Below are 21,567 nucleotides of genomic sequence, written 5' to 3'. Positions count from 1 at the left end.
TACCGCTTTACCTTTACACTGTTCTAAGGTAAAATGTTGAATCCATGGCTTTTTTTTCTTTTTTTTTAAGGATTTATTTATATTTGTGTTCAGTGCTCTACAGGAGAATGGAATCTGAGTATGTGTTCCACTACAAATAACACTGTAAGCATATGTGTTGAAAGCCTGTTTACCTTTTCAGTTTCACAATTTAGTCTACAAAATTAACTGATTTTGGTCATGTGTACATTTTTCTCAGTATATATTATAAGAACATTAAAATTCGTCACGTTTAACAAGCCTTTAGAAGAAACTATCTGCGGAGATTCCAGGTTGAACAGCATCACTTGGACAACCGCCGCATCGCTCTCATTGGTCATCGATAGCTTTCGTAACAGCCTCTCCAATCTGCTATTGGACAGAGCGGCTGTCAGTAACACGAAGACGTGGAAAAAAAAAAAAAAAAAAAGGGGGATGGACGCAGAGCCACACAGCATCTGTACCAAACGATGAAGATTTTGTCAGATTTAACGGATTTTGCTTAAAATATAGAGGGAAAGGAAAAGCAGCGGTCATCATGGTACGTATATAGCATTACGAATTTTATATATTGTTTGAATGCTGGTAAAATAGGCTGTTTCTTGCGCGACGCGGTGTAGTTGCGTTTGACATTTCCTGCTGGGAGAGCACTATGTAACGGTTATACAATAATGTATCGGATTATCCTTACAGTGAAGTGTTATAATAACAAGTGGACAGCCCGTATATGTATTTTAATCTAATACAATGTTTTACAGCTCTTATAATATCGTCTAAAAACACACCTACATGTTTGAGGAAAACTGTTTGGTTCCATGAAATAATATTCACGTTGCTCGTTTTTTCCATAAACTTACAGTATGGTTTTGTGAATCACGCCCTGGAGCTCCTCGTTTTGAGGAATTACGGCCCGGAAGTGTGGGAAGACATCAAGTGAGTTGCTGAATGTGTCTACTGTTCAGCCCTGTTGGTATCATAGGTTACACTGTGGCCACCCTGACCACAACAAGGCTACAAGACAGGCCTACTGTACAGCCAGCAGCACACAACAACAGTGTGTTTTATTGTAATGATTAACCTTCATCTTCTGCAAGCTCACACTGAAACTCTGGTTAAAGTGGCATTAAAAACATTTAAAAAAAATAAAAAAATAAAATCGTATTTAAAATTCTGTCCCACAGCCATTTAGCTACAATAATTGTACGCTGTAATACAGGCCATAAAACATTTTCTCTGAAAATACTGCGATTGCTTACCCAAATAAAAGTAGCAATATTCTACATCATACTCAAATCCACTAAATTCAAAGCACTCATTACTTAGACTATGGCCCGTGAGTATTATGTTACACTATTTAATCATTTTTACATATGTGCACTTATGTGAAACTAATATTTGTTCATGTACTATTTTTACATTATCCACACACGATTTTAATTGGACACAGACTTTGCAGACTGGCAATAATACAATTTTGTTGGGAAAAAGGAAAATAATAAATACTTTATTTATTGGATTAAAAGTATAAAAATGAATGTGTAACGTAAAACCCCCAAATTCATCACAAAAATACAGAGGATATGACCTCCTCAATGGCAGCTCAGGCTCAGCCTCAAAAGTCAACTTGAGTACAGTACTTGAGCAAATTTACAAATTGATTTACATTCCTCTCTTGTCAGGGTGCATCTCAACTGCATTCTGCACACATTCATAGCTTTTGTTTCATAAACACAGAGAAAGTAGTGCACCCCATTTCAACAGTAGTTTTAAGTCTCCTCTTGGGGGTAACTTAAAACTGTTTATTAAGATTCCTCTCTCCAGTGTATTGGCAAATTTCTTCTGCATGCTTCCGTAAAAAAAAAGAAGAGGAAAGGGAAGAAAGGGAAAAGACAGCAGCAGCTGCTTTGTGTAAATGTTTTCAAAATGGTAGTTTTCCAGCCACGACAAAAAATATACAGCAGTATATGGTTATATGTTGTGTCTCCGATTGCAACTCATTATGATTTAATGCTCAATTTATCAGGTTTGTTTTTGGGCTCTTTTGAGGTTTTCATGAGCTGAGTAATTTAAAACAGAATTCTTATTTTCTTTGCATAACATGTCAAGGCTTGGTATGTTTTTTCAGCTGTAACACATTCTGCTGGTCAGGCCAGTAAATAATTTCTAGTTTCTTAGTTAAACATAAGTAATCAGAACCCCATTAAGTTTTCTGACAATTTTATGAAAGATTGTCAAATACATAATTAACAAAGTACACTCTGAGCTTGGAGTACTTATCAAAGAACCTCCAGCAGATCTAAACCTGATCATCTCTGCTAGTTCAGCGGTGTCGTTTTAAAACCACACAACCACTTCAAAGCAATATGGGAACCTTTTTACTGTAATATAAATCAAGACAATGCACCCTGACTGGCCACATACAAGACCCAACAGTTGTTGATGTAAACAGAAGTCTCTGTAATATAAACAACAACAGAAAAGCAATTTCAAAAAGCTATTGGTTGCCCGAACAAGTTGACAACAATGACTCTTTACTTGTGCTGTGACATTTGCTGCAGCTCGTGAGTAACAGCTTCCATTTGTTTTCAGGAGGGAGGCTCAGCTCGATATTGAGGGTCAGTTCCTTGTCAGAATCATATATGAAGATACTAAAACATATGATCTTGTTGCAGCTGCAAGTAAAGTTCTCAGTAAGTGACAACAGGTTTTTAAGTAACTAGAAATAAAAACATTTAAGGTGATGCATAATACAAATGGAACTTTAGGATACAGCTGACATATTATGTTTTTTTCTGTATTGCAGAGATTGATGCAGGAGACATCTTGCAGATGTTTGGGAAGATGTTTTTTGAATTTTGCCAGGAGTCGGGATACGACACCATCTTACGTGTGCTGGGCTCAAATGTTCGTGAATTCCTGCAGGTAGGCTCTTTCTTCTTTGCATTTAGGGGCTAGTGTTAATTGAAGTTGACGGGGAATTTTTAATAAAGTTCAATTAACTCATCACAAAGATTTTTTAGCATGTGAAAACATTGGTATCGCGTTTTTTGTGGCTCAGATGGAACTTTGTCATCAGAGTTATCTCAGCTTGAAGGTTTCAAGCTTCATAATAGAAATCCTAAATTGGACACATCAGGTGAAGACTTTGAAGTGTCAGGGGAATTCATTGGGCAGTCAGGGTCTCATGAAAAGAAGTTATGTTGCAACATATGTAGGTGGTAAGATTAAAGATATTTGGAGGAGCTTGAAGTTCAGCCCTAGGTCCTACCCAAGCGCCAAGCAGCAGTGACGTCACCCATTGGTTTGTGAGCAGCTGTTTTGAAGCTTTGAGTTCGGAATTTGGCCGGTGCTATCTTGCTAGTCCTGAGCGGTTTGGAGCCGGTAGTGACCATATTTGGGCGAGATAGGGGGGAGCGATTATTTTCAGATGGATGGCCAGAATACTAATCTGGAAGAGTGAATTTAGTGAATAATATAGAAAACTTGTAGAGAAATTTGATTGACTTTGAGAATTTTATGAGAGAAGTTGAATGGCAGTCGATGGAGCCGGAGGCTTTTTTGAGCCAACCTCTTGCAGCAACCAGTGGTATTACAGCTTAAGGCATTTCTGCATCGGTCCCATTTTTCAGAGCCAGAAGCTATGTCCACTTTTATTTACAGCCTGTGGTTGTACTTCTAAAAACATAAGTGGGTTTCATGCAAGAAGATTTACTCTCTTGTTTTGAACTGATAAATACCTCCTGTTTAGGTCGTGCATATTTGTGAGATTTGATCATCACCATAATCAACACCCCTAGATCTGTCATACATCTGTTCCACTTGTGGAAAAATTTCCCTAAAATATTATTCAGTGGTAAAAAGAAGAGTTTTACTCTGTAGAGCTTCAAGTCTGCTGTCAGCAAACAAAAACTTAAGTAGTGCCAGTAGTCACACTATTGGGGCCAAAACAATTAGAAAATGAGCATACAGTAGCTGTATTATGAACTACTATAAACTAAGAGTACTTTAGGCTACAAACACTTTCAAAGCAAAGAAATTCACATGTAAGGCGGTCTGTGGACAACAACCACTGACATATTAGATTATAATATATTATAGCCTATAACAAAGGATGTTACACTGTCAGGAAAAACAGCGTATACTAGACATCAACCTGCATTAAGACCATGAGCCAGCGATTGGAGTGAAATTATTTTTTACCACTTTCTGGCTTACTTCAATGAAATGTATGAGCTGCTGTGGAAAAAAATATGGTAATAACTTATATACTTATTTATACTTATCAGTAAATTGGCAATGGTAAGGATGATGGTGATATGGTAAACCAAAAACTCATTTTGGATCAAGTTTGTTATAGGTATTTTTTTATTAAATCAATTTCTGTCACGTTTAAACTCAAATTAATTTATATTATACCATGATTAATAAGTGTTTTCTCCCTTTGAAGAAAGACAGTCTCTCCATTCATAGTCTGACTCACTGGTTGTATAATTTTGGTATAAACCTGCCATTTGTCAACTACTTCAGTTGACATTCTCCTCTTTTTCCTCCATCTGAGCATTTCTAAAGGAAACAACAACCTATAGGTAACTGGAAATGGCAAGTTTTGACAAAAGTTTGGATCATGCAATAACTCAGGCCTGTTTAGTTCTTTTTAGTCTTTTGTTGGGATTTAGACATTTTAGTGTCAGGAGTCCCCACATGCAAATGTTTCTACCTAAATAAGTTCCTCCCCCTTGACACTATTTTGAAAGACACAAGGTTTAGCATTACCCAAGACAATTGTGATTGGTTTAAGCAAATGTAAACAGGACAGAGCATTTTTTTCCCCCTTATATCAGAATGATACATAATATGGGTGTAGTCAGACCCTTTTGCCTGGATAGGTGTGGTTATTGGGAACTAATCTGTTCATCACGTGAAGGACAGGTCTGGATCTGGAGTGCTGTTCACACCCAAGAGAAAATTCTTAGCATGATAAAATTGGTGAATGCTACAGTTAAATCGCTCGCATGTGCCAGTTCAGAACAAATGTGTTTTCACAGATGGTTCCTGCATCCTGAGGCCAAACGTCTGTATTTTTAGAAAACAAAATCCGGACAAATGCAGCATTCTAGAGGACAGAAACAAACTGTTTCCAAGAGTAATATATATATGCATATATATATATATATATATATTTTTTTTTTATTGGTGATCACAGGATGTCTTTTAAAAAGAGAACTTACAGCTGTCATACATGCTCTGATAAAGGCTTCAGAGAAACACGCCAGTTTCCTCTTACAAACTGAAAAGTCAGGATATCTCAGTCTCTGTTGCTTCAACTAGAAACATAATTATTTTAATTCACCTTTTGAACTTCCTATGTCATGTATAATACATCATCATCATATAACCTGTGGTACCTCGGCTAGGTTTTAATTAACTGTGCTGTGATAGGTTGTTACATATTTCCTCTTCAATCTAATTTTTCAGAATTTGGATGCTCTACATGATCACCTGGGCACCATTTATCCCGGGATGAGGGCTCCCTCGTTTCGCTGCACTGATGCAGAGAAAGGAAACAATCTGATTCTTCACTACTACTCCGAGAGAGAAGGCCTACAAGACATTGTGATTGGCATCATTAAAACAGTCGCTCAACAAATCCATGGAACAGAGATAGAGATGAAGGTCTGCTTTGCTGTTTTTGTTCCTCTCTGTGCACAGTGAAACCCGTAGCTCTAATGAATCACTCTGCTGCTGATAGATGAAGATGGCTTGAGGTTTTTTCAGTTCCTCTCTAATTTATGGTACAATATTCAGTGACAGCTTTAAGTCCCTGTAATACTTTGTTTCAGAATATGAGAGTGAGTGTCTCAGAATATAATTTAAGAGAGTCTAGTGTGAAGATTGAGCAGCAAAAACCTTCAATCCAAACAGGAACGCTGTTAAAACTGCAGCTCAGCAGCGAGTTTTTGGCTAATGTCTGTGAGTCAGAGGATATTTTTAGATCTAAGTTGTATAGAGTCTCGAGCTTGAAGAGGTTGGGAGTCTTTCAGGGTGTTTTTATTCTTGGCCTTCAGTTTTATTTTTAACTTTGTCTGGTTCTGAATGTAAAATGGCTATTGACTGCATGATTATTACGGAATGGATGAGAAATCCATATTTTACCTTAAACTCAACCATGCTAATCAGATTTTGACTAATCTGGAATGAATAATTGTAACAGTAAACATCATTAACTATTACTGTTTTTTTTATTATATTGTATGTTAGAGTTCAACACACAAATCGAAGCCTGTAGTCTACACCAATAACTGAAGCATGTTTTTTCTCCTCAGACATCTACTGTATTTGAAGGGAGTCTTCTCTTCATTTCATCCATGACATTTTCTCCCAAATCTAATCATATTGTACAGACAGGATAATACTTTTCAGCAATTGTGTGTGTAATGAAAGAACAGAAAATGGCAGACGCACCAAATATGACACCCAATTTCTGAAAATATTAGCCAGTGTTGCTGTGGCAACAGGGTGCAGAGACAGCAGCTTGACGTCAGTATGCCTTATGCCCATGAACCCACAGAATAATTACATTTATTACCCTCCTAATTCTACATAATAGACATGAGGTCAATATTATCATCATTAGCAAATTAATAGGACATGAAGGTAAAGATATTTCATTAAGCTTAAATCTTAATACTCTTAAAAATCGTAATAATCTTAAAACTAATATTGTACCACAATATATTAAAATATCAATTATTTTCTATCAATTATTTATCTTTCCCTGATGCAGATGATACAACCAAAAAGTGAGGAGTGTGATCACATCAAGTTTCTGATCGAGGAGAAGGACTCAGAGGAGGAAGCGTTCTACGAAGATCTTGATGGCTTTGAGGAAAACGGCACGCAGGAAACTCGTATCAGTCCCTACACGTTTTGCAAAGCTTTCCCGTTTCACCTCATGTTTGACAAGGACCTGATGCTCACACAGTGCGGGAACGCCATTTACCGAGTCCTGCCACAGGTGTGCATTCACATACAATTATGCCAAAGTTTGTTTTAAAATTGAGGAAACACAAGCTTATAAAGTCACCACTAGACTTATTAATGCAACAGGACTTGTTTGTGTATTTATGTCAATATGAATGTACTGTAGTTGGCTATTTAAACAACAATGTTAAATATCCATGTAACTGAAATATGCCTATTTTTGTTTTATACACCAGCTCCAACCAGGTACCTGTAACCTCCCTTCAGTGTTTTCCTTGGTCCGTCCGCACATTGACTTCAGTTTTCATGGCATCCTTTCCCACATCAACACCGTCTTCGTTCTGCGAAGCAAGGTACGTCTGAAATACAACACAGTGCTGTTGCTTAATCACGTACTGTATTAGCGTAGCTTTCCAGAGGCAGAAAGCACAAAAATACACCCAAGTCTAAATGATCAAAACATGGTTTGATTGTACATGACAGAATGTGTTTACGGTCTTATATATTAATATTAATGAGCGTACTGATATTTTTAGAAGCTGCATAAAATTTGACTGCGCGGGATTCATCAACACTGTTAATGAGAATGAAATTGTTGACATTCAGAGAGAACTGAGCATGTAAACAAATGAAATTAATACCTAGAATTTCATATTGCAGTTTATGCATAAAGCAAAGAATGCCATTGTGTAAATGTTTACAATAAAAATAACTAGATTTGTAGTTGACTTGCAGGACAGACAAAAAGCTGTGGACCTGAGAAACTGAGAAAGGAAAGAGCAGAAAGATTAAGCAGATTTTTCAGAAGCACAGATTTTAGTCCAAAATCAAATGGAAACTTAGAAAGGAAAGGTAGAGCAAAAATAGAAAATAAGGTAAAAGTTGTGTACTTGTGTGTCTCATGGGACAATACATTCTTAGTCTTAAAACCTGCATTGCCTTGCTATAATATTTAAGTAGACAATATTCAAAGTGCTACAGTATCTCTTTTGGGACACTAAGTGCCATACGAAGTGGCACATTTTTTTACACACATAAAAATGTATCAAATATTCACTAATGAGAATTAGTGCACTTAACATTAAAAGTGAAAAACATACAGATATAAAAATATAGAGTGCGCTGAACCTGTGCCTCAGGTTTGAAGCAGATTTAGGGAAGAATGTATATTTAAATATTCATAAGTGTGATGTACTTCTGACAGGAGGGCCTGCTGAATGTGGAGACTGTAGAGAATGAGGACGAGCTGACGGGGGTGGAGATCAGCTGTCTGAGATTGAAAGGACAGATGATTTACTTGCCAGAGGCAGAGAACATCCTTTTTCTTTGCTCACCCAGGTAAACCCACAGTGCAGTCTGTCCTGACAGAGCACTGACTCCGTATGTATTCTAAAATGCTCATTCCCGTTTTCCCACTGAATGAGAACACCAATTTCTGGCAAAGATTAAAGTCTTAAAATCCAAAAAGCCAAAGTGTTGCTTTAGACTGATAGATGCCATTGCTGTTGTATGAATACAGAAATATTACACACATAAACCATCATTTAAAAAGTAAAGTTGAGTTGTTGCAACTTGCTATACTTGCTCAAAAGATCTCAAATGTAATTGTTTTTGTTAATAGGATACTATTTTAATAATGTAGGAAGGTGATCTGCAAAGTGTTGTTCCTTCTCGCAATATTTTTCATTTACTACTCTGTGATATTCAGCTCACTAAAGGCTAGAATATATAAACTGGTCACACATATTTTCACCTTTAAAAGAGGTCAATTACCTAAAACATCTGTCGTTTTTTTTGTAAGTGTTCCTCAAACAGGAGTTAATACTGTTTTTGTTATGGACTATTTTCAGATACAGATAAATAAGAGCTAGCAAGTATTTATCTCAACAACAGGGCGAAAAACCAGCCGATAAATCAACTTAGAATAAATCACAAACAGTTCACTGGGATGAAGAAAAATATCACCCAGCAGTGTTCATTTTAGGATGAAAATTGAGAACTAAGCTGAGAACGAAACTAAAACCAAATAAAAAGTAATAAAATATAGTATAAAAAATATAATATAAAAAATATTAAACGTTATTTGTCAAGAGGTAAAAGCTAAATTATAATGTTCAACACAAATTGAATATAACTTTTTTTTTTTTTTTTAATGCAAAGTCTTAATCAGTGACCTGTAGCATCTGCAGAACCACAAACTGCAGCTCCTGGTAAAGAAAGGTTTTCTCCTTCACCTAAAATATCTCTTGTTCAGAAACAGCTGACCTGTTCTCCTGCTGTTACTAAGAAGCACCTTACATTCAGTAACATTATGTGTCTGTCAGTATCTGGCATTTCAGGTTCTTGAAAGAAGCGGATTCAATAATTACAACCATCTACACATTTCAATGAGAAAAGGCAATAAAACAGCTCAGACGAACATGCAGATAGCAGCTGATATTCATAAAAAGCTACGCCAAAGTTAATCTAGCACTGATAATTCAACATAAGTGAGGTGGATGTAGCATGAATGGTATTTTCAGTCGGTGTCTTGCTGTCAGAAGGCACGAGTCAGTTCCAGGATGAATGACGACACTCCTTTTAAAGCGTCCTCTAGATCGGTGATTCCCAAACTGCGGTTTGTTTATTACATTTTGGTATATTACAGTGATGTAAAAAAAGTTGGAAATTATGTATTTCATTTTAAAAGATTAGCCTTATGTTGTTGTTATTTAGCCTGTCTAAGGTTATTGAATGGTTAAATCAATACATTTAAATATATAAACAACATTTTTGGTATCTGCAGTGGGAAGTGGTTTTTGGGAAAATTGTATTGGTACACAGTGGTACGTGGTCGGAAAAGTTTGAACCTCTTTTCTATATGTTTGCTAAATAAATACTGTTGGATAACTATTTGTTATTTGTTATCCAACTAAAAATAGTAAACAGGATTTAAAACAGGAGTTTTTATGACTCAAAGGACAATAAAACGAAATTTTAATTTGACTAAAACTAATACACATTTTCGTTAAATAACTAAAACTAAATCGACATCAGTTCCCAAAATTGTCGGTGTCACCCAGGGCAATGGTGTGCTTTCATACATTTTTAAAACGGTATGTAGATACTTTAGGATTTCCCTGAATTTGCAGCACTTGGAGGAAAAGATATTATCTATCAAGTTGCACAAACATTATATCCTACACTTCCCATAATTCACCTAGATTATGTCTTCTCTTAGACCTTTCCTGTTCCCTGTTGGCAAATGCCCCCATCTAAGAAACCTCCAGTTTGTAATGCAAACCTTTTATCAAAAATGTCCAGACTTAAGACAACCCTAATGACATCATCAATTTTGTAACAAGTAAACAGACATTTACGTATAAAGTTGGCAGTTTTTTGACAATAGCGAGGGTCTAGAGCGCAGAGAAAAAGGCTCTATTGGGCTTTGGCTCCATGGACAATACCTTGGTTTTGGTCTTTTAAAGAGATTTGGTGACAGTAATATAAAAACATTTTTATTGCCACCCTTATCCTGTAACAGCATATTTTTTGTATTGATATGCTTTCCATGTAAAAAGTGTTACTGCAGTTAATTAAAGGAAGAAAATGATTGATGACCTGTACGAAACCTATCAGCAGAAAAAAACAATTCTGTTTTGTCTGTTCTTAGAATATGTTCACAATCTCTGTAAGGACAATGAGGTTTTTTTCTTTTTTTTTTCTTTTCAATGCACTTACACAGTCGGTTAAGGAAGCAATTAAGTAGCTCAAATATAGTTTTCTCTTAGCCTTACAAAGAAAAAAATATGCGTAGGCACATGACAAAAGACAAACACCACAAAGAAACCTCTGAGCTGGTAATTACATTGGTTCTTTTCTTGTGACCTCTATTAGCCTCTGTGGCCCTTACATAACCAATCAGGCCTTTTTAGTGAAATATCGGATGCGCGAGAGCGGGGTTCAAAAGATCTTGTCCTCTCGGTTCGAAGACACTTTGCAGAGGGTAAGATCAGTGTTTTCACAAAAAGCTGCTGCCTGACAGGTAATAACTGACAAGGACTGAAACACAGAAGCATGCTCATTCACCTGACGAGAGAAGACCCGTATAGCACAGCACCTCACCCCACAACAGCGATATTAATCTGGAGACAGTAGGCCCAGGCCTGATAAGAGGATGGTGATGTCACTGCTAGCTGTTCATCCTTTATCATCTGTTTAATTAATTTATACCCGTTTTTTTTATATGAGCAAGAACAAGAAGCAGGTCAACAGTTTTTCCTGCGACCAAAAACACAAATCAGACATTTTCAGCAACTTCTCAATGGAAATAGCTGTAATAATTAATAGGTTCTTTCACTGTTTTCTCATTTCATGGTCAACTTGTTGTCTACTTTTGTGGTTAGTGTTATGAACCTGGATGATCTCACTCGGAGGGGGCTTTACCTCAGTGACATCCCACTACATGACGCCACGCGTGACCTGGTACTGCTGGGTGAGCAGTTTCGTGAGGAGTACAAGCTGACCCAAGAGCTTGAAATCTTGACAGATCGTCTCCAGCACACACTCCGGGCCCTGGAGGACGAGAAGAAGAAGACAGACAGGTTTGACTATCTTTACAGATCTTTAAAAATAAATTGTTAATTTAGCCTAAGCCAAGTATACAATAGAGCTTCAACTTTTAATTAAAACAATAGGTGTATTATAACCACTTACTAAAGGGAAATTGCCAATTTTCACCAAGCTTTCAATTGTTGGTATTATACAGTATGTAGTTTCCCTGTACTCAGAGCTCCCCTTTCATGTCTCTGCTTCAAGCAATAGCCCTTTTATTCACACCCAAATTTAGCAATGTTTACAAACTTTTCCATTAAGGAATAAAAAAACTTTTAAAAAAACTGTATCAAATTATGTTTAATTACATACCACAGCCCTGATATTATCTGCAGGTTATGAGTCCAAATCAAACTCATTATGATTAATGTGTAATAACACTGCTAGGATTGTAGTTTTGTCTTCTTTGGCAGAAAAAATAAGTGGTGAAATTAGTCATTAGTCTATCCTGTAGTGAGATAAAAGAGAAGACTCCTCAAGTATTCCCTTTTAAGGGTGAACTCGATACAAGAAATACTTAAGATACAGCAAGATACAGGTCACCGTTCCACGTTATAACCAGGCTATATATCTGTCATGGTGAAGATGGTCAGTTTCAGAAAAGGGCCCGTCATAGTGTCATGTGACAATGGAGGTGAACAAAGAGGTGGATCGTGGTCTTTATTGAGCCTTCTGTAGCAGTCCAATCTTCTCATAGGAAAAGCCTTTCACTCTCCTGTTAGATCCCTATATTATTATTCTAACCATTCTCCAGCCTCAGAGTACCCCGTGCTCCAAACATTGATTAGAATTCCTGGCTCCACTCTAAATATTTTAGAAAACTGCTGCTGTACTGTAGTTGCCTTTACGACACTATGTTTTCTGATAATGACAGCATATATGTATGCATACTCTACGATGTTGTTTGTGAATTCAGAAAGATTTCTAAATTAACCATGACTATTGTTGTCCACTGGGTAAATGTGCTATATTGGCTTGTATACATTTTTGTGCAGTTATCTGTATGTATTACGTGTCCTGAAATCATGATGCATCATGAAAGGTATTTTGTTTTTAACAGGCAGCCATGATCTAACCAGTTACCATAGAAACACCACCCTCCCATTTGAGAGCAGTTTGCATTGCGAAATGACCAAAGGGTGGTGGGTGAGCAAATGAAATGCTGATCCGCATGATGGAGTGGTCTGGCAGCCCCAGCCCATTACTCTTCTGCTCAAGTACACAGTAACTACGCTCTTGCTCAAAATATTAATTTCTCCTCCTCTCTTTAGATTGCTCTATTCCGTACTGCCGCCATCTGTTGCCAATGAGCTGCGACACAAACGGCCTGTCCCGGCAAAACGCTACGACAACCTCACCATCCTCTTCAGTGGCATTGTAGGATTCAACGTTTTCTGCAGCAAGCACGCCTCAGCTGAGGGAGCCATCAAGATAGTCAACCTGCTCAATGATGTTTACACACGTTTTGACATCCTGACAGACTCTCGGAAAAACCCCTATGTATACAAGGTTGGAATCACAGGTTTTTTTTTTTTAATGATTTGAGTGCTTTTATCTACGAACATGCAGCTTCAACTTAGAATCAGATTTCGGCTTAGACTTGGACTTTATTAATCCCTTTATTAATAATTTAGTTGTTACAGCAGTAAAGAAACACAAGAAGGTGCACACAAAAGACAAAATTTACAATATACGTATACATAAAATAAGATAGATAAAAATAATTATTTTAGAAAAAAATAAGAGCAGTGAATACATAAATGCACACGCATACACACAAACTATATATACAAAAAAACAAATAAATATAAAAAGAAAATAAATAATAAATGCACTACTCTGATGAATAAAGCTATGCAATTATGCACATACAGCTCGACAGGATAATATTTATATCAACTGACTTGAGGTTTTTTTTACCAGAGTATGACTAACATCTAAACACAGTGTAGTTTTACAGAGGGACTGCATCAGTTTATAGGCCTCGTGCAGCAGATTTACACTCTAGGCTTTCAGACAAGAATGCACTTTAAGAAGTCTAACAGACCTCAGCACTTCCAGGGGATCGGCTTCAGGCACTGGGTCACCAAAAGGAGTAATATTTACTCTACAAGCTCAATGGCTAGGTGGTCCTATGGTTTTAGCAGGGCTCAAAGAGGCCCTGGATGTCTTAAAGCTGATGTAAGTGTTTAAGTGTTTATCTCAGAGTGTTTCAGTTCATTTCTGGCTGCACACTGCATTAAAAAAAAAAACTCCCTCTATAGCACGGTGAGAACGGATGATTCTACATGAAACAAAAGTACTGCAAAGCAAAATAGGTAATGATATTACTTATGTGTAGAATGACAAAATGTTTTTTTTTGTAATTTATACACACAGGTGGAAACAGTCGGCGATAAGTACATGACAGTGAGTGGTCTGCCCGAGCCATGCACGCACCACGCCAAGTCAATCTGCCACCTCGCTCTTGATATGATGGAGATTGCCGGACAAGTCAAAGTGGACGATGAACCAGTACAGGTGTGATATAAATCTCAGGTTTTGGAAAACATTTTCTGGATATGTAATTATTGAAATTCAGTATGACAAAAGTTGTGATGATTACATTTGTAAATTTACAATCCACCTGTACCCGCTAAATATAAGGCCTCTCTTACACTTCACACTTTTTGGAGTGACAGTTTTCATGCTTTTAAAATAGTTGCTGACACTTTTGGTTTGATTGGGTAGACTGGCAAGAACAGTGAATATCCAGTAGATCTCCTCCCCTGATGAAGCTTAGTTAAACCCCATACTTTAGCCCGCGCTGCATAGAGAATTTGGCAAACTGGGCAAAGCTACAAAATGAGGACAAACTGTAGTGAATTACATAGGAAGGGTGCTGAGAGAAAAGTGTAACGTGTTATTGTGGATTGAAAGTTTTATTCTTAAATCATTATTATCATGTATTGCATTATAGATATTTTATATAATAATTGTCCAAATAATAGTGTAACTTGACATAATTTTTCTAACCCCCTTGTACACTATATGTCTTTTACATCCCCATTGAATAGTTTCTCCTTTGTGATGCAGTTTCACTGTATTTGGCACATGTCATGATTTTCAGGCTGTTTTGCTTTACATATTTAATTGTTTTTCAGCAATGCATCTGTTATTTTGGCACAGATGATTTGAGCTTTTTGGAACTCTGTTAGGTATCTAATATTAATTCTCATATTAGCATTACTTTTTTCTTGTGTAGTGCACTCGGCCTATTACAGTCAATATACGCACACTTAATTAAATTTATTACATTTTAGAAAAATTGTGTGTGCACATTTGCACAGTTTCACGCTGAAGTAACAAGCAGCGAAAAGTTGGATAAAAAAAACAGCAAACTTTTGTTTAACTGACTGTTGGAAAGTGTTATTGTATAAAAGACTGTTGAGACTTAACTTTGGAAAATCATGTCTGGTTAACAAAAGTCTGTTTATTTTGGGACATGGCACTGGCTCGAGGAGTCCGGTTTAGTAGCAGAAACAGACTCAAATCATCTCACGACCCCATGTCTAAAAATAGACTTTCATTCGTCCAAGCCACTTACAGCATGTTCACGCTCTGAAGACAACAAGCACTGAAGTGCCTACAAGTTCGAGTATAAATATCAGTTCCAAAAGTAGTCGTAAGCAATCGAAAGACTGTTTATTGCAAATCTAAAACCTAAGAAAGAAAATCTAATTCTGTGCATGGAGACATTCTTTGCAAAGTTAACTTTGGATCCACACATGGAATGCTGCACCTTTTCAGTTGACAGCTTTAATAATTTGTGCAGACAGAGACAGACTAAGAAAAGCATTCAGCTGGATAGCTGCTTGCCTCTTTTTTTTTTATTTCTGTCTGGGGAGCACAAATTATTCAAGAAGTCATTGATTGATTTAACATTTACGTAGGTTTATTCTAATTTTAAAGATAGTTTTTCTTCGACATAAACTGTGCATTTCTTATTAGTATAGTTTTGAAGTAGATGAATAAGGTGCATTCATTGCAGCTTTAAATAATTAATACATGTTATAGCATATTACTAATGATCAGTGCTCTGGAGATCTTATAATAAATATTTAAGCTTGACTTTGCCAATTCGACATCAAGGAGGCATGTTTATTTTGCTTTAGTTAAATTATAACCAACAAATAGTGCAATCACTCTTTCATTCTCTTTTCTTTCCAGATTACTATTGGAATCCACACAGGAGAAGTAGTGACCGGGGTGATTGGCCAGAGGATGCCCAGATACTGCCTTTTTGGAAATACAGTCAACCTCACAAGTCGCACAGAAACAACTGGTGAAAAGGGCAAAATCAATGTCTCAGAATATACTTACAGGTGAGTAGTAGTAAACCTCCGTATTTCTTATCAGTAGCATTCTGTTTTTACTATTCTTTACCAATTTAAACAGTATTAAGAGGGATTATAAAACAGTGCCAGTAATAAATGTGGACAGGTTGAAAACCATGTGAAACACACGCCAGGAAGTTTATACAAGGAAAGCTATCCTTATTTGATGTGGCAGTGACTTTACAACATGTGTAATTTGTGATTGTATTCCAGGTGTTTGCAGTCTGCAGAGAATGCTGACCCCCAGTTTCATTTGGAGTATCGGGGCCCTGTCACCATGAAAGGAAAGAAGGAGCCGATGAAGGTGTGGTTTCTTTCCAGGAAGCCCACTGACACAGTCCACTGCAGCTAAAGCCTAACAGCAATTCAACACCTTGTTTATAATATGATGAACGCTTCAGTATGGCACTGTCTAGTGACATATTGAGGCAGAGACAAGATTGTTCAGGTAAAATATAACAAATTATCTATCCAGAGACATGCAGATATTTTTAATATGAAGAAACAGTTGTTTCAGCTTAACTTGACCTTGTTCTATCGGCCTTCCTCTTTCTGCTTGCCCATGATTTGTCATGACCTCACTATATTTTATAATTGTGTAGTGTTTCATGAATAGTAGAGGTTAGTGATACAATATGTGGTACATTCGAGTTTGATACATTTTTAGACAAATTAGAGTATTGTATAGAATAACCACGTGAGACTATCACTAAAGGTTTTGATAAGCAAAAGATTTTTCATGTTATTTTTAGTTGCCAACTTTGTCTGATGTCTTTGTGTTTTGAAACATGCCAAAAATACAGAGAATTTATAGTCTTCTTAATAAACAAAAATATAACATTAACCTTAGATTAACAATAAAAGATTACGTTTATATGCATTATCTAATTCACTTACGACAGCGATAATGACAAAATCTTCATTTAAAGTAAAGCTCTGACTCAGTGTGATTAAAACAAATTATACTGATGATACTGTGGCTTGATATCTTGTTGCAATCCTTTTTTTCATTGAACGTGAGTTACAAAGTTTTACACTGAATATGTTACACTGGCATAAAGACAATTTAAAAAAAAAAAGCCAATTTAGATATTAGAGCTATTGTATTTCTATATATTTATATCACCATGTCCATCAGTTTTTGGCACAAAACCTACAAAGCTAACTACATTCATATTACTACATTACAAATATGTATTTCATATTCATTCATATTTTAAAATGTCACAAACAACAAAACTTTTCAGCCATTAGTAAAAATATACCATCATTTATCTATTGCTGAACTATTAAAAACAGACACATAAAAATTCACACTACACACTAATATAATTTATAAATATAATTTAATATAATTATTTCACCTATCTGCTATATGCACAATCATTTAGTGACTGCTTTTATGAAATAATATTGAGTATTATTTTCATTTGTATTGTACTTTTTTTTTTTAGATGTTCTTAAAGATCTCCATACTGTATCTATTATTTGCTTCATGTCACTATGTATTTATTCTTTTATTCTGAGATAAGAATTTCATAGTTTAAAATGTAATGATCACCTTAAGAAAAGAAAATATAGTCAACTTCATTATTGAAGAAAATACTGTACGTGCCTCCATCATATTTATGATTAAATTAAAACTATGTGCTGTATGTCTTGGATTACATTTACATGATTATAGTGTATGTACTGTTCTTTTTTTCACCATGTTTTCCAAATTCCTTATTATAAAACTTTACATCATGTCCTTTTAGCTTCTTGTGTAAGAACAAACTGGTGCCTCTTGTACTTTATGAGTGCATTTCTGTGCTTGTAAGACATGACTGTTTTATCCGACCAGTGTTTTTTGGGGGGGAGGTAACTAATAAAAAGTGTTGAGAAGTGTGGGTAACTTGGAATTTTCTTTCTTTCAAATTTTGCTGTCAGGATATTAAAGCTCTTCTTATGGCTAAACTTTACATGTTTTCAACATAAGTCAGAAATACAGGCGTTACTAAGGACAAACTAACTCAATATGGATTTCTTTCTTAGTGAAGTGCCCTCTCTAGTGGTCCATCAGAGGATTGCAATGTCTGCGCCATGTCGCTGCACAGCTCCTGCTGTTATGGTCACCTCAACTAAATTATTCATATTAGGATAGCACAAAGAGAATGCATACTTTGTTGTAAGATAACTGAAAATGTTGTGCTTGTGTAATATGTTTATGTATCATTTCATGTCTAGTTGTTTTTATGTAGTGAAGAGTTTTGTATGCACATATTTTTAAAGTACACCTTTGTTAAACTTGATGCTGTTAAATCCAGCCACAAAGAGGGAACACATTATAGATCCTGTGAGGGAATACCGTATACTGAGAACAATCTGTGTAGTGTTTAAATTAAGTTGGACTGATTAGCTTTTATGTAAAGTGCCTTTTTTTTAATTTTTCTGATGTGTGTATTAATTTTTCCATCAGTCCTTTCGTTTGTTGGTTTAAGGGTATGTATCCTGTGAATTGCATACATTGTTGTCTCAACTATCTGATCAGGCCAATAAACTCCCTGTTGCACTAGTCAAGGCAATTTTATTTATATATTAGATTGCTGTAATGCTTACTTGTACCTAAAAGTTGCTGTTTACTACTGTAAGCCAACTTTGCTATCCCTAGCTTGCACCTCTTACGCATATTGGGGTCATCCTAGGAGATAGAAAAAAATTGACAAAAGTTACTAACCAAGTTCTTGCTTATAGAATCGTAAAATACTAGTCAAGTCTAACCACATTGGTCATAATAATAACAATAATCTGCCTAATAATAACAAATGATTTTCATATCCATTTCCCAAACAAAGATGGCTGCCACTTGTAAACATTGGCTGCTAATACCAACGGCTAACAGCAATGTTAGGAGGGGGTCCAAATATCTTTCTTAAGAAGTTAACCAGACATAGTGAGGGAAACAAATAGAAGTAAAATGGACTTACATTCATCAGGCGGCATAAATCCAACGGTTGCTGATGTTGCTCCGTGTTTGCTGGTTGTCTTCTGAACTGCAGTTAACCCTACAGCAAACACAGCTAATTATTTCTTCAAACTCAAGACCCAAGGCCTGTTTCAGGAGTTGCTGTTGACCAAATTTAGTGCTTATTTGACTTTAAATAAATAACTATGTTCATCCGTTTTGGCAGGATGGCTAAATTAGACATTTGTTGGTTAATATGTGGAACTACTAGCTCCTTTCTTGTAACCCTCTAAATGAATGGGCCGCTTCACACTTATCACCCTGATTGGTCGCTGTGGTAAGGGGGCGTGGTTTGGCTCAGCTGGTTTGGCTCAGGAGGGACTGATTGGGGGAGTGGTCCAGGGAAGGGTGCCTGGAAGAGGCTTAATTAGCACAGCTGCAGTGAATCCCAGATTGTTTTTCTCTCCAAATAAAAGCACCTAGCAGGTCACCGGACAGAGGCCACTTCTGGGGACGCAGAGCAGGACGGTGGCTGCTGCTGAAGAGGCGTGCGGCGTGTGATCGGATGCTAGGCAGAAGAGCACACGGACATTTATGTGGAGTATTGGTGTTGGAATAAACACGTTGAACGGTACTTTGGCTGAGTGTTGTTCGCTCTTGCCGGAAGAACCCACAGTGACGGCAAGATGTCCGTCACACTGGCGTCCGTCACACTGGCACGTCCACGACGAGGCCAACAAGGGGTTCCTGGCGGCACTTCAGGTCCAGGCAGAGAGGCAGGCTGAGGCGCTCGAGCAGCTCGCAGCACGGTCGGCTGCAGCTCCGCCGCCGCTGGCCTCTTCGATGTTGGCGGGGGTGTACCTACATAAGATGACTGCAGCAGACGATGCACAGTTATTTCTCGGCATGTTTGAGGCAGTGGCGGAGCCGTGTGGCTGGCCAGCGGCGGAGCGGGCGGTCTGGCTCTTGCCGCTCCTGACAGGAGAGGCACAAACGGCAGCCGTGGGGCTTCCACCGGCAGCCAGAAACAGCTACGCCGGCGTGAGGAAAGCCATCCTGGACCGGGTGGGCCTTTCGCCAGAGGAGCATCGGCGGCGGTTCCACGAGGCCAGGCTGGAGCCCGATGACCGGCCCTTCACCCATGCCTAGCGGCTAAGGGACGCTGTGGCCAGGTGGTTGCAGCCAGGGAGCAGACCTTGCTGGAGAAGGTGGTGATGGAACAGTTTGTGGGGGGGCTGCCGGTCAAAAATTCAGGAATGTCGGAGGTGCGGGCAGCCCGGGCACTGCCGGAAGGTGTGTCCACTCATGGATGTAGGCCAGGTGAACCGGGTTGCCGGCCCTCCAACACCCTCCCCCTGTCCAGGGGCGACATACCGCGTTCCGTTAAGGATCCAGGGGGGTGTACATCAGGCAATGGTGGATTCTGGCTGTACACAGTCAGATTCAATGATTGGGAAATGATTTTCCAGGCGGCTCACTATAACCCAATGGCTGGCCACATGGGGTATGCTTGAACACTGGACCGGATAATGACCCGATTTTATTGGCCGGGTATCCGGGGGGATGTGCCCCGTTGGTGTGCATCCTGCCCAGAGTGTCAACTGGTAAACCAGCCGACCATTCCGAGGGCGCCTTTGCATCCTCTACCATTAATGGAGGTCCCATTTGAATGAATTGGCATGGACCTCATCGTGCCATTTCATCAGAGTGCACGCAGATATCGCTTTGTGTTAGTTCTGGTGGATTACGCAACGCGATATCCCGAGGCAGTGCTATTGCGCAGCATTTCTGCAAAGAGTGTCTCGCAGGCTCCGTTTCAGGTCATCTCCCGAGTCAGAATCCTGAAAGAGATTCCAGAAAGCCTGACCAGGGCACCTCGTTCATGTCACGAACACTGAGAGAACTTTACAGATTGCTGGGTTTTAAATCTATTCGGACCAGTGACCACGGTCTTGTGGAGCGTCTGAATAAGACTTTAAAGTCCATGATACGTAAATTTATTCACAAAGATGAACGCAATTGGGATAAATGTCTTGATCCTCTGTTGTTTGCTGTGCAGGAGGTCCCTCAGGCCTCCACGGGATTTTCTCCCTTCAGGCTGCTGTTTGGCAGGAAACCACGGGGGGGTGCTCTACCTGCTTAAAGAAAACTGGGAGGAAGGTCCAAGCCCCAGTAAAAGTGAAATTCAATACGTCCTGGACCTGGAGCAAAACTCAAGACACCAGGCCAGATGTCACGCGAGAATTTGCTCCAGGCCCAGGAACGTCAACAACGGCTGTACAACAGAGGGGCCAAGCTGAGGCAATTCACACCGGGAGAAAAGGTACTTGTATTGCTTCCTTCTTCCAGCTCGAAACTCCTCGCAATTTGATGCGTACCCAATGCCCGGGTCGACGAACTCCTGGACCGACTGGGCACTGTGCATTTTTTTTACGACACTGGATTTAGCCAAGGGCTACTGGCAGATTCCTCTCTCGCCAGAGTCCAGGGAAAAAACGGCCTTCTCCACTCCTTTTGGGTTATACCAATTCACCACACTTCCCTTTGGGTTTGTTTGGTGCCCCAGCCACTTTCCAACGCCTCATGGGCCGGGTGCTGCGTCCGCATGCTGCATATGCTGCCGCCTACCTGGATGATGTTATGATCCACAGTACT

At 38.3% G+C, this 21,567-nt stretch overlaps 1 protein-coding gene across 1 annotated transcript; it reads left to right on the top strand.

Annotated features, from left to right (window-relative positions):
- Window positions 1-440: 440 nt before the first annotated feature.
- On the top strand, window positions 441-17,857 carry gucy1b1 (guanylate cyclase 1 soluble subunit beta 1). Its single transcript, XM_069715373.1, has 13 exons — window positions 441-559; window positions 878-951; window positions 2,608-2,708; window positions 2,822-2,940; window positions 5,494-5,691; window positions 6,803-7,033; window positions 7,236-7,352; window positions 8,204-8,337; window positions 11,385-11,582; window positions 12,864-13,101; window positions 13,972-14,112; window positions 15,802-15,956; window positions 16,182-17,857. The coding sequence occupies exons 1-13, from the start codon at window positions 557-559 to the stop codon at window positions 16,318-16,320; spliced, it is 1,848 nt and encodes a 615-aa protein (XP_069571474.1). The 5' UTR covers window positions 441-556; the 3' UTR covers window positions 16,321-17,857.
- Window positions 17,858-21,567: the final 3,710 nt, after the last annotated feature.

Source organism: Brachyistius frenatus, unplaced genomic scaffold (assembly GCF_029030835.1).
Source record: "Brachyistius frenatus isolate BFR_SWC_R1_liver_20210118 unplaced genomic scaffold, ASM2903083v1 Contig_142, whole genome shotgun sequence".
Taxonomy (NCBI): Eukaryota; Metazoa; Chordata; class Actinopteri; family Embiotocidae; genus Brachyistius; species Brachyistius frenatus.
Note: the sequence above shows the minus strand (reverse complement) of the source record. Positions and strands in the feature narration are given on the sequence as shown.

Bases quoted from the DNA above. Each gene is read 5' to 3' on its own strand.
- gucy1b1 (XM_069715373.1), top strand. The intron at 952-2,607 runs GTGAGTTGCTGA...ATTTGTTTTCAG, and splicing joins GAAGTGTGGGAAGACATCAA to GAGGGAGGCTCAGCTCGATA. The intron at 15,957-16,181 runs GTGAGTAGTAGT...ATTGTATTCCAG, and splicing joins GTCTCAGAATATACTTACAG to GTGTTTGCAGTCTGCAGAGA.